Source organism: Pristiophorus japonicus, chromosome 4 (assembly GCF_044704955.1).
Source record: "Pristiophorus japonicus isolate sPriJap1 chromosome 4, sPriJap1.hap1, whole genome shotgun sequence".
Lineage (NCBI taxonomy): Eukaryota > Metazoa > Chordata > Chondrichthyes > Pristiophoridae > Pristiophorus > Pristiophorus japonicus.
In genome coordinates, this window is record NC_091980.1 from 259830905 (window position 1) to 259843553 (window position 12649).

The 12649-nt window shown below is 46.1% G+C and overlaps 1 protein-coding gene across 3 annotated transcripts in view; it reads right to left on the reverse strand.

Annotated features, from left to right (window-relative positions):
* Positions 1–9178, reverse strand: part of LOC139263384 (kelch domain-containing protein 1) — a 127487-nt gene extending 118309 nt beyond the window's left edge. Inside the window, exon 1 of one of the 3 annotated variants that reach the window (XM_070879393.1) lies at positions 9033–9178. In XM_070879393.1, the coding sequence (XP_070735494.1) occupies positions 9033–9128 (96 nt within the window). In that variant the 5' untranslated portion in view covers positions 9129–9178. Of the gene's footprint in view, positions 1–3890; positions 3937–9032 lie in introns of those variants that run through there. The other 2 variants (XM_070879398.1, XM_070879399.1) reach the window with 2 other exon arrangements.
* Between the last annotated feature and the right edge of the window lie 3471 nt (positions 9179–12649).

The window sequence follows — 12649 nt, forward strand, 5'->3', positions numbered from 1 at the left end:
ATTGTGTACAGTTTTGGTCTCCTAACTTGAGGAAGGACATTCTTGCTATTGAGGGAGTGCAGCGAAGGTTCACCAGACTGATTCCCGGGATGGCGGGACTGACATATCAAGAAAGACTGGATCAACTGGGCTTGTATTTCACTGGAGTTCAGAAGAATGAGAGGGGATCTCATAGAAACGTTTAAAATTCTGACGGGTTTAGACAGGTTTGATGCAGGAAGAATGTTCCCAATGTTGGGGAAGTCCAGAACCAGGGGTCGCAGTCTAAGGATAAGGGGTAAGCCATTTAGGACCGAGATGAGGAGAAACTTCTTCACCCAGAGAGTGGTGAACCTGTGGAATTCTCTACCACAGAAAGTTGTTGAGGCCAATTCACTAAATATATTCAAAAAAGGAGTTAGATATAGTCCTTACTACTAGGGGGATCAAGGGGTATGGCGAGAAAGCAGCAATGGGGTACTGAGGTTGCATGTTCAGCCATGAACTCATTGAATGGCGGTGCAGGCTCGAAGGGCCGAATGGCCTACTCCTGGACCTATTTTCTATGTTTCTATGTTTCGATGTAGATATGTGAAGAAAAAAATATTAGTGAAGACTAATGTAGGTCCCTTGCAATCAGAATCAGGGGAATTCATAATGCGGAAACAAGGAAATGGCAGACCAATTGAACAAATACTTTGGTTCTGTCTTCATTAAGGAAGATACGAATAACCTCCCGAAAATACTCAGGGACCGAGGGTCTAGTGAGAAGGGGGAATGGAGGAAATCCTTATTAGTCAGGAAATAGTGTTAGAGAAATTGAAGGGACTGAAGACCGATAAATCCCCAGGGCCTGACAGTCTGCATCCCAGAGTACTTAAGGAAGTGGCCCTAGAAATAGTGGATGCATTGGTGATCATTTTCCAACATTCTATAGACTCTGGTTCAATTCCAGGGTATTGGATTGGAGGGTAGCTATGTAACCTCACTTTTTAAAAAAAAAAGGAGAGAAAACAGGGAATTATGGACCAGTTAGCCTGACATCAGTAGTGGGGAAAATGTTGGAATCAATTATTAAAGATATAATAGCAGCGCATTTGGAAAGCAGTGACAGGATCGGTCCAAGTCAGCATGGATTTATGAAAGGGAAATCATGCTTGACAAATCTTCTAGAATTTTTTGAGGATGTAACTAGTAGAGTGGATAAGGGAGAACCAGTGAATGTGGTTTATTTGGACTTTCAAAAGGCTTTTGACAAGGTCCCACACAAGAGATTAGTGTGCAAAATTAAGGCACAATGGTATTGGGGTAATGTATTGACGTGGAGAGAGAACTGGTTAGCAGGCAGGAAGCAAAGAGTCGGAATAAACAGGTCCTTTTCAGAATGGCAGGCAGTGACTAGTGGGGGCCCGCAGGATTCAGTGCTGGGAGCTCAGCTATTTACAATATACATTAATGATTTAGACGAAGGAATTGAATGTAATATCTCCAAGTTTGCAGATGACAATAAGCTGGGTGGCAGTGCGAGCTGAGAGGAGGAAGCTCGGAGGCTGCAGGGGAACTCGGACAAATTAAGTGTATGGGCAAATGCATGGCAGATGCAGTTTAGTGTGGCTAAGTGTGAGGTTATCCACTTTGGTTGCAAAAACCGGAAGGCAGATTATCTGAATGGTGACAGATTAGTAAAACGGGAGGTGCAATGAGACCAGGGTGTCATGGTACTACAGTCATTGAAGGTAGGCATGCAGGTACAGCAGGCAGTAAAGGCTGCAAATGGCATGCTGGCCTTTATAGCGAGGGGATTTGAGTATAGGAGCAGGGAGGTCTTACTGCAGTTCCACAGGGCCTTGGTGAGACCACACCTTGAGTATTGTTTGCAGTTTTGGTCTCCCAGTCTGAGGAAGGATATTCTTGCTATAGAGGGAGTGCAGCAAAGGTTCACCAGACTGATTCCCGGGGTGGCAGGACTGACATATGAAGGAAGACTGGATCGACTAGGATTATATTCACTGGAATTTAGAAGAATGAGAGGGGATCTCATAGAAACATATAAAATTCTGACAGGATTGGACAGGTTAGATGCAGGAAGAATGTTCCCGATGTTGGGGAAGTCCAGAACCAGGGGTCACAGGATAAGGGGTAAGCCATTTAGGGCCGAGATGAGGAGAAACTTCTTCACCTCAGAGAATTATGAACCTGTGGAATTCTCTACCACAGAAAGTTGTTGAGGCCAGTTCATTAAATATAGTCAAAAGGGAGTTAGATGTGGCCCTTACGGCTAAAGGAATCAAGGGGTATGGAGAGAAAGCAGGAATGGGGTCCTGAAGTTGCATGATCATATTGAATAGTGTTGCAGGCTCGAAGGGCTGAATGGCCTACTCCTGCACCTACTTTCTCTGTTTCTCTTGAACGCCAAAAGCTGATAAAAGTTAGACTTATTTTGTTGACGTGGATTTAAGCAGCAGCCCCTGGTTTACCTACAACCACTCATGCAAATGAATTCCAATCCTTACTTTGATCTATCTATTCTGCTGAGTGCAAGGGTCACAGAAAATGGTAGTGCATGCACTCTACAAATGGTCTGTGGTGGCGCATGGGGTGACCTCAAGTGTAGGATGGCTGAATCTGTCCCTGCCCCTCTTCATCTGCAAACACAGGTTCTAAAAGGCTGACTTTTACGATGGATGGTTGGCATGCGTGCAAAAGGAGCATATGAGAAATAATATTTTATTGGGCTGTTTTAACTAATAACTATACAATAAGAATGAATGAGCGTATACCATCTTTCCATTTACCAAGTGAGCCCAGCATCTGCTGCTCTTCAGCAGAGCCATGACTCCTTCTGACCCACAGATTGCAGAAACCAAGTGATGATATAGCATACACGCACGGAAAATAAAAGTTAAGCTGTGGTAATTCATGGGAAAGGTGAAGAACTTCAAAGTTTGAGTGCAAACATCTGGAACACAACCCTGTACTAATTTAGAAGTCTGAATGTGGGGGATGCTAGCTCCAAACGCTAATGTCCACATAACATGCAGGCAGTTGACATGCATAACTCCTCTTTTTCTTCGCTCTCTCTTTCCTTCCCTACTGCTTCACTTGTTATTTCCTTTTTCTTAATCCATCTCTCCTGTTAGTCTCTCCCAACACTTTGCTCCCATTACTTGTAGCATTTATACTGCCACCTGAGGAGGCTACACAGAAGATCAGGTGACTAAAGGAGTCCATACAGTAAGAGCAAACAAGCCAGATGAAGCTCAGTGTGTAAGACTTTGCCTCACCATATCTGATGCTGATTAGTCATGTGAAGCTTAATTACTTTATGTAATACTACCATGCAGCATCTCTAATTATGCAAATTTTAAATACTTCGGTTTCTGCAACTTGTTCTATACCTCTCCATTCAGTAACACATGACTATGGTGACATACAATGTGACTGGATAATACAATCCATGAGCAGTAAATTTCCCTAACCACTCATCCTTCAAGCTCCTTTATAATAAAGCACTCCACAGACTGTCAGGGCTCGAACCCAACACTATCCTCATCGCTGTGACATGGCAAATTTTATGTTTTTCTTAACATGGCAACCTTAATGGCTCACTGGTGCAAGTACCGGTGGTGTATTACCCTCACTTAATTCTATTGATCTGTTATTTTTAGTCAAGATCACAATCATGAATTATACAATGCCTGTGGCTCAGCAGATAAGGCATTGCATACTTCACAACAGTGTATCAAGGTCACAATATCATACTGCTATTATCTCCTTCCAATTTATCAATAACATAACAAATATAAAAACCAAAGGATACTAAATTAAGCAAAAACGTTCAGTGAAAAATCACTGAAAAACAAGTAAAAATAAAATAAAAGTGTGACTTTCTTACTCTTAGATTCACCCACCGCTTTTTTCCTTTTTCTGGAATTCTTGTTCTAATGATTTCCTCCCTTTTTGACTATATTTTTTTCTTCGACCGTATATTTCCAAACGCCGCGTTTCTCTTCCATAGATCGCGGTCAACATTAAGGGCAGAATCATGGTGTGCTGCTCTCCAACTGCTACGCCACGATGATCCTCAAATACTTCAACCTTTAAAAATGTAAAATGGCCCAATGCACAAATTAGATACAATAATGTTGCTGGTGTCCTGCAACATTTAAATAACGCCTGAACCCAATTCAACGCAGCACACGACTTCATTGCTCACGTTCACACAATTGAAACATTGTAGTTGTCCTGTATCTTACATTATTATATATAACTGTATCCTAACATGCTATACATGACTGTAATAAGATATGACCTGTAACCACCAGCATACTTTACCACCAGGGGTGCACTTGCAAGAGACAGGTATATAAGGACAGGTCTCAGGCAAGTGTAGCATTCCAGAGCTGTGAAATAAAGGTGCAGGTCCAGAGTGACCTTGACTTCACTACATGCCTCGTGTGAATCTATACTGAGGGGACAGGACTTTACAGTGGCGACGAGTTACGGGATTACAGAAACCACAGAATGGCGAACAACGGATCAGATGAAAAGTACAATGCGGGAGACAATTGGGAGGACTTTATAGAAAGGCTCCAGCAAAGCTTTGCAACCAAAGACTGGTTAGGCAACGATAAGGCAGACAAGAGAAGAACCCATCTCTTGACCAGCTATGGCTCGAAAACTTTAATGAAGGATCTGTTGGCACCCGAGAAACCAGCAAGCAAGTCGTTTGAAGAATTGAGCACACTGGTAAGAGACCACCTGAAGCCAGCGAGCAGCCTACACATGGCCAGACACAGGTTCTACAACTACCGACGCTGTGTGGGCCAGAGCATACCCGACTTTGTGGCGGAACTTCGGAGGTTGGCTAGTTTATGCGAGTTCTCTGATGAACTGAGGAGAGAAATGCTGAGAAACTTTTTCATTGAAGGAATAGGCCACGCAGGCATATTCTGAAAGCTCATAGAGACCAAGAACCTGACCTTAGAGGCAGCAGCACTGGTTGCACAGACATTCTTGGTCGGGGAAGAAGAAAAGAGGTTGATTTACAATGCAGATACGACAACTAACGAAATATCGGAACAAGAAGTTCACAGCACTAAACAAGCTGCTACCCCCACACACAGACAAAACCGGGAGAACAGGTTCTCGACAGCAGGCAGAAGACATCAAGGGCCACAGGAACGGCCGTTCACACCTCATCAACCCACAATGCAAGCAATCAACTACAAACTGAGAGAAGCTCAAGAGAGATCAGCCAGACGCAGCTCATTCTTTGGGAACACTTTGAAAATGGAACAGGTCTGTGCTGGAGGTGTGGGATGGGCACTTGTCAAGGGGATGTTGATTTCAGCAGGCTGTTTGCAAAAATTGTGAAAATACAGGGCATTTGGCCCTCGTGCAAAAAACAGCAGCTCGGCTGGTATACGAATCGGATGGGTCGGAAAGCAGACCAGAAGATGGTGGGGGCAGTACCCGGGACACCGATGTACAGCGGGTCAACACGATCAATGGCCACTGCTCCTACAACAGGACGTTTCCTATAATGATGAGGGTCCAACTCAACGGGATACCTGTCAACATGGAGCTGGATACGGGAGCGAGTCAATCTCTCATGGGCGCTCAACAATTTGAACAACTGTGGCCGCATAAAAGAGACAGACCAAAACTCACAAGGGTCGACACCAAACTAAGGACCGATGCCAAAGAAATCGTACCAGTCCTCGGCAGCGCCATGCTCTCGGTCACTCACAAAGGGACAGTGAACCGACTTCCCCTGTGGATTGTCCCCAGAGACCCCCCCATGACTGCTGGGGAGAAGCTGGCTGGCAAAACTAAACTGGAAATGGGATGATGTCCATGCCATGTCATTAGAGGAACGGAACTCATGCTCAACAGTTATAAAGCGATTTGAACATCTCTTTCAGCCAGGTGTGGGCACTTTCAAAGGGGCTAAAGTCAAAATCTACATCACACAGGATGCTAGACCGGTCCATCAACGGCCAGAGCTGTACCCTATGTGATGAGGGAAAAGATTGAACACGAACTAGACAGGCTTCTGCGGGAAGGCATTATATCACCTGTGGAATTTAGCGACTGGACAAGTACCATCGTCCCAGTCATGAAGCCTGATGGATCCGTACAAATCTGTGGGGACTACAAATCTACCATAAACAGAGTCTCCCTACAGGACCAGAACCCGCTGCCCAGAGCGGAGGACTTATTTGCCACATTGGCTGGAGGTAAACTTTTCTCAAAATTAGACCGCACATCTGCGTACATGAGCAAGAATTGACCAAGGAATCCAAGCTACTCACCACCATCAACACACATCGAGGCCTTTTCATGTACAATCGATGCCCATTCGGCATCAGGTCGGCAGCTGCCATATTCCAGCGCAACATGGAGAGTCTGCTCAAGTCCATCCCGGGGACGGTTGTATTTCAAGACGACATACTTATCACGGGCAGGGACACCGACTCCCATTCCGTAATTTGGAGGAAGTACGAAAGCGGTTGGATTGGGTAGGCCTACGAGTCAAAAAATCCAAGTGCCTGTTTCTCGCACCCGAGATTGCATTTTTGGGCAGAAGGATTGCCACTGATGGAATCCGCCCAACAGAGTCCAAAACAGAAGCAATTCGCCTGGCACCCAGGCCCCGGAATGTCTCAGAACTGAGCGCCTTTCTCGGCCTACTCAATTACTTTGGGAACTTTGAATGGGGAGAAATTACAACATGCTGCGGTGCAGAGGGACCTGGGGGTCCTTGTGCATGAATCCCAAAAAGTTAGTTTGCAGGTGCAGCAGGTAATCAGGAAGGCGAATGGAATGTTGGCCTTCATTGTGAGAGGGATGGAGTACAAAAGCAGGGAGGTCCTGCTGCAACTGTATAGGGTATTGGTGAGGCCGCACCTGGAGTACTCGCGTGCATGTACGGTGTCAAAAAGATGCACCAATACCTTTTCGGGGCCAAGTTCACGTTAGAAACCGACCACAAGCCCCTCCTATCCGAGAGCAAGGCAATAAACGCCAACGCCTCGGCACGAATTCAACGGTGGACACTTATGCTGGCGTCCTACGACTATACCATAAGGCACAGACCAGGCACAGACAACTGTGCCGACGTGCTCAGCAGGCTACCCCTGGCGACCACGGAAGGGTCTGACGAACAGGACTGTGAGACAGTCATGGCAATCAATGGTTCGCCAAATCAGAGCCTGGACGGCCAGCGACCCCACGTAATCCTTAGTAAAAAGATGTGTCCTAACCGATGACTGGGCAGAGGCTAGCGATGCCTGCCCCAAGGAATTAAAACCCTTTCACAGGCGCATGCATGAGCTATCACTACAAGCAGACTGCCTGATGTGGGGCAGCCGAGTAGTCATGCCTCTGCGAGGCAGTGAGGCATTTGTCCGAGAGCTCCACTGCGAGCACCCGGGGATCGTTCTCATGAAGGCCATAGCCAGATCCCACGTCTGGTGGCCTGGTATTGACGCGGACTTGGAGCTCTGCGTCCGAAGGTGCACCATTTGTGCCCAACTCAACAATGCCCCCAGGGAGGCTCCCCTGAGCCCCTGGCCTACCAAACCGTGGTCGCGGGTGCACGTAGACTATGCGGGCCCATTCATGGGCAAAATGTTCCTCGTTGTTGTAGATGCATTTTCAAAGTGGATCAAATGCACCATTTTAAACTCGAGCACAACCTCCACCACTGAGGAGAGCCTCGCAACCATGTTTGCAACGCACGGAATCCCTGACATATTGGTCAGTGACAATGGTCTGTGCTTCACCAGCGCAGAATTCCAAGACTTTATAATTGACCACGGCATAAATCACGTCAAGACGGCACCGTTCAAGCTGGCCTCCAACGGCCAGGCGGAGAGAGAAGTGCAAATCATTAAACAAGGCATGCTTAAAATCCAAGGTCCCACGCTGCAGGGTTGCCTGTCGCGACTGCTGCTGGCATACAGATCTCGTCCGCACTCATTGACTGGGATCCCCCCCCCCCCGCGCAACTGTTGATGAAAAGGACTTTAAAAACAAGGCTCTCATTAATCCTCCCAGACATGCACGAAATCGTTGAGGCAAAGCGCCGTAAGCTGACTGAGTACCATGACAGAAATTCAAGGGGGAGATGGAATGAGATAGGGGACAAAGTGTTTGTACTAAAAACTGTGGCAGGGGTCCCAAATGGCTTGCAGGGACAGTAACGGACAAGGAAGGAAACAGGCTACTGGTGGTGCAAATGGACAATGGCAAAACCTGCCGGAGGCATGTAGACCAAGTCAAAAGCAGATTTACCAACAACACTGCGGAACCAGAGGCAGACTACAATGTGGAACTCGCACCACACCTGGTGGACAGACAAAGGGAACAACCTGAGGAAAGGGCAATCCCAACAGACAGCCCAGGCGAGTCAACAACAATCACACCAATCGAAACAGACAGCCCAGGCGAGATACCAGCAACCACACCCAAAGAAAAACAGACACCAAGGCAAACAACTGAACCACAACTCAGGCACTCCACGCGAGAGCGTAGACCACCTGAGAGACTGAACCTATAAAGACAATAAGACCTTGGGGGAGAGTGATGTCATGTATCTTACATTATTATATATAACTGTATCCTAACATGCTATACATGACTGTAATAACATATGACCTGTAACCACCAGCATACCTTACCACCAGGGGTGCACTTGCAAGAGACAGGTATATAAGGACAGGTATATAAGGTGCAGGTCTAGAGTGACCTTGACTTCACTACATGCCTCGTGTGAATCTGTACTGAGGGGACAGGACTTTACAATAGTACATCTACACTAAATAAACGAATAAGTAAACAAAAACCTGGGATTATAATGGGGTTAATTATATATTCGCCTTGTACATATTATTCTAGTTTCCAATCCACAAAGGTCAAAGCTGTAGCCAAATATTTAAATGCCCAGGCAGAATGCATGGAGTGAAGGGCTGAGGTTGGGCGCTACGGGTAACAGTGTGCGAGGGTCCAGCTGGACAGTGTCCTCAGCCCCATAACTGAAAACTTACCACGTAGCCACCCCAAACATACAGATAGCTGCCATCAAGAACCGCACAGTGACCGCTTCTCTCCTCTGCCACCCAATTCATCTCGGAATCTGCCATTTGCGCGTTTCGCCCCTCAATTCTCCGGCTCTCGCTGTCCCTCACTGCCACATACGGGATATCGGCAGCAGAACAAAACATGACGGAAAGCGAAACATCTCAAAATACAGCAACACCAGCTGATACTTCCAGTAACATGGCTCATGCCTCTGTTTGCAGCGATGTCCATTCTGAGTTAATAAATGAATGAACGAATACATTTTCTATTTTTATTTAAATATCATTTGTGTTCTGCTATACTCCTACATTAGGTGTGGGTAACACACACACACATATATATATATATATATAATATTTAAAGTATGAACCTAGTCCCACTTTTCCGTTTAGTAACAAAAGACCATTGGTTCATGGAGCCTACACCTCCACCCTTTAGCCCTGAATCGCCTTTTTTAACAAGGTTTTCTATCACACCTTCCCTGCCTGCTGGTAATCTGTTCCATAATTGCCCAAGTACATCCTGTCCACATAAAACTGGACAAATCCAATCTGGCCAATTACCACACCACCAGCCTACTCTCAATAATCAGCAAAGTGATGGAAAATGTTGTCAACAGTGCTATTGAGTGGCACTTACTCACCAATAACCTGCTCACCAATACTCAATTTGGGTTCCGCCAGGATCATTCAGCTTCAGACCCCATTACAGTCTTGGTCCACACATGGAAAAAAAGAGCTGAATTCTAGATGTGAGGTGAGAGTGACTGCCCTTGACATCAAGGCAACATTTAACCAAGTGTGGTATTCGGGAGTCCTAGTAAAATTGAACTCAATGCGAATCAGCGGAAAACTTTCCACTGGCTGGAGTCACACCTAACACAAAGGAAGATGGTTCTGGTTGTTGGAAACCCATTATCTCAGTCCCAAGACATTGCTGCAGGAGTTCCTCAGGGCATTGTCCTAGGCCCAACCATCTTCAGCTACTTCATCAATGACCATCCCTCCATCATAAAGTCAGAAGTGGGGATGTTTGCTGATCATTGCACAGTGTTTGGATCCATTTACAACTCCTCAGATAATGAAGCAGCCCATGCCCACATGCGCAAGACCTGGACAACATTCAGGCTTGAGCTAATAAATGGCAAGTAACATTCGCTCGACATAAGTGCCAGACAATGATCATCTCTAACAAAAAACAGTCTAGCCACTTCCCCTTGACATTCAACAGGATTACCATTGTTGAACCTCCCATCATCAATATCCTGGGGGTCACCATTGACCAGAAACTTAACTGAACCAGCCACATAAATACTATGGCTACGAGCCAGTCAGAGGCTGGGTATTCTGCAGGGACCTCCTGATTCCCCAAAATCTTTCCACTATCTACAAAGCATGTCAGGAGTGTGATGGAATGCTCTCCATTTGCCTGGATGAGTGCAGCTCCAGCAACACTCAAGAAGCTCGACACCATCCAGGACATAGCAGCCTGCTTGATTAGCACCCTATCCACCACATTAAACATTCACTCCCTCCACCACTGGCTGCAGTATGTAGCATCTATAAGATGCACTGCAGCAACTCGCCTATAGCACCTCCTAAACTCACAATCTCTATCATTTGGAAGAAGGACAAGGGCAGCAGGCGCATGTGAACACCACCACCTGCAAGTTCTCCTCCAAGTCACACACCATCCTGACTTGGAAATATATCGCCGTTCCTTCATCATCTCTGGGTCAAAATCTTGGATCTCCCAACCTAACAGCACTGTGAGAGTACCTTCACCTCACAGACTGCAGCTGTTCGAGATGATGGCTCACCACCACATTCTCAAGGACAATTAGGGATGGACAATAAATGCTGGCCTTGCCAGTGACGCCCACATTCCATGAATGAATAAAACAAAATTCTATCACCCTCTTACTAAAAATATTTTGCCTAAATGTGTGCGCACAAGGTGATTTAAGTGCTATAGCCAATAATGCTATTTCTAATATCAGTAATGGTCATTCTGTTTATGGTGATATTAGTGATAGTATTTCACATTTGTTCAGATACACTGTGAGGGAGAAATGGCATCCATGTTAAAAACAATTGGATAAAAAGATTGGGGAGCATAATGTAATGTCTACGATTTTGCAAAGAAATGCCAATATTTATTTTAATTTCAATACTATGCAAATTTTGAGACTGTTTTATCAAATCTATGGGCTCAATTTTCCCCAGTGATTTGCGCCGTTTTTTTGGCACCCGCCACTTTTTTTTGCCTAAATTTTTAAAATCCAATTTTCCCCAATCTTTGTGTGCCAGTGTAACTCAGTTACAATTTTTTGGGGTTAGTTTTGTTTTGCGTCATAGGGGGCGTAACCTGATGTCTGTGCCAGTTTTTCACATTTATGCAAGTTTGGTCAAGAGCACATAAATATCCACAATCAAGCTTACATTTTTAAAACTTAAAACGCAGGAAATGGAAGTTTGATCGAATTCTTTAAGTTTTCATTTTTTTTAAACTGACCGCCACCACCGAACGTTTCCAAACCGGGCTTGAGGGACGGGGCGTTGGCCAACACAATCGGTCTCTCGCCCGGATACAGGGGCTCGGCTTGAAAAAAATCCCGGGGTGGCGGGCCGGGGGGGGGGGCAGGGGGCGCCGTGGAAAGCAAATGGAAGGCATGAGAAGCCTACAACACGCATCAAATGAAGCCCGGGGGGGTTTCCCGATCATTGTGCCTGCTCAGACATGGGTGTGGTCCATACTAGGGCATCGACCTTGGGGAGAGAGAACAAAGAACCTTATCCTGCCTGCAGTTTTGAGCTTCTTGCTAAGGTAGAATTTAATCATGGGGCAATACTGAAAATGCCATACCATGTGCAAGCTGTTGGGTATCTGTAAAGCATGCACTCCCATGTTCTGCCATCAGGCAGTTCATCCCCTGAAGTCCCAGCTTGGGAGCACTGTATATAAACCGGCCCCTAAGGCCTGTTCCTCACTCTGGAGTGTCTTATTAAAGACTGAGGTCACTGTTACTTTAACCTCCCTGTGTACAGTCTCAGCTGTGTTAGGAACACAATAACTGGCGACGAGAATACGAATCCAATGCAAAGAAGCAGCAAACTGTGGGCATCCTGGAGAAGTTCTCGGAGGATGAGGACTGGGAAGCCTATGTCGAACGGCTAGACCAGTACTTTGTAGCCAACGAACTGGACGGAGAAGGAAGCGCTGCAAAAAGGAGAGCGGTCCTCCTCACAAAGCAGGGCACCGACCTACAGCCTCATGAAGAATCTTCTGGCTCCGGTGAAATCTACAGATAAGTCGTATGAGGAGCTGTGTACACTGGTTCAGGAGCATCTTAACCCGAGGGAGAGCGTGCTGATGGCGAGGTATCGGTTCTACACGTGCCAGCGATCTGAAGGTCAGAAAGTGGTGAGCTACGTCGCCGAGCTAAGGCGACTTGTAGGACAATGTGAGTTTGATGGCTACCTGGAGCAAATGCTCAGAGACTTTTTTGTACTGGGCATTGGCCACGAGACCATCCGATGAAAACTTTCGACTGTAGAGACACCGACCCTCAGTAAGGCCATAG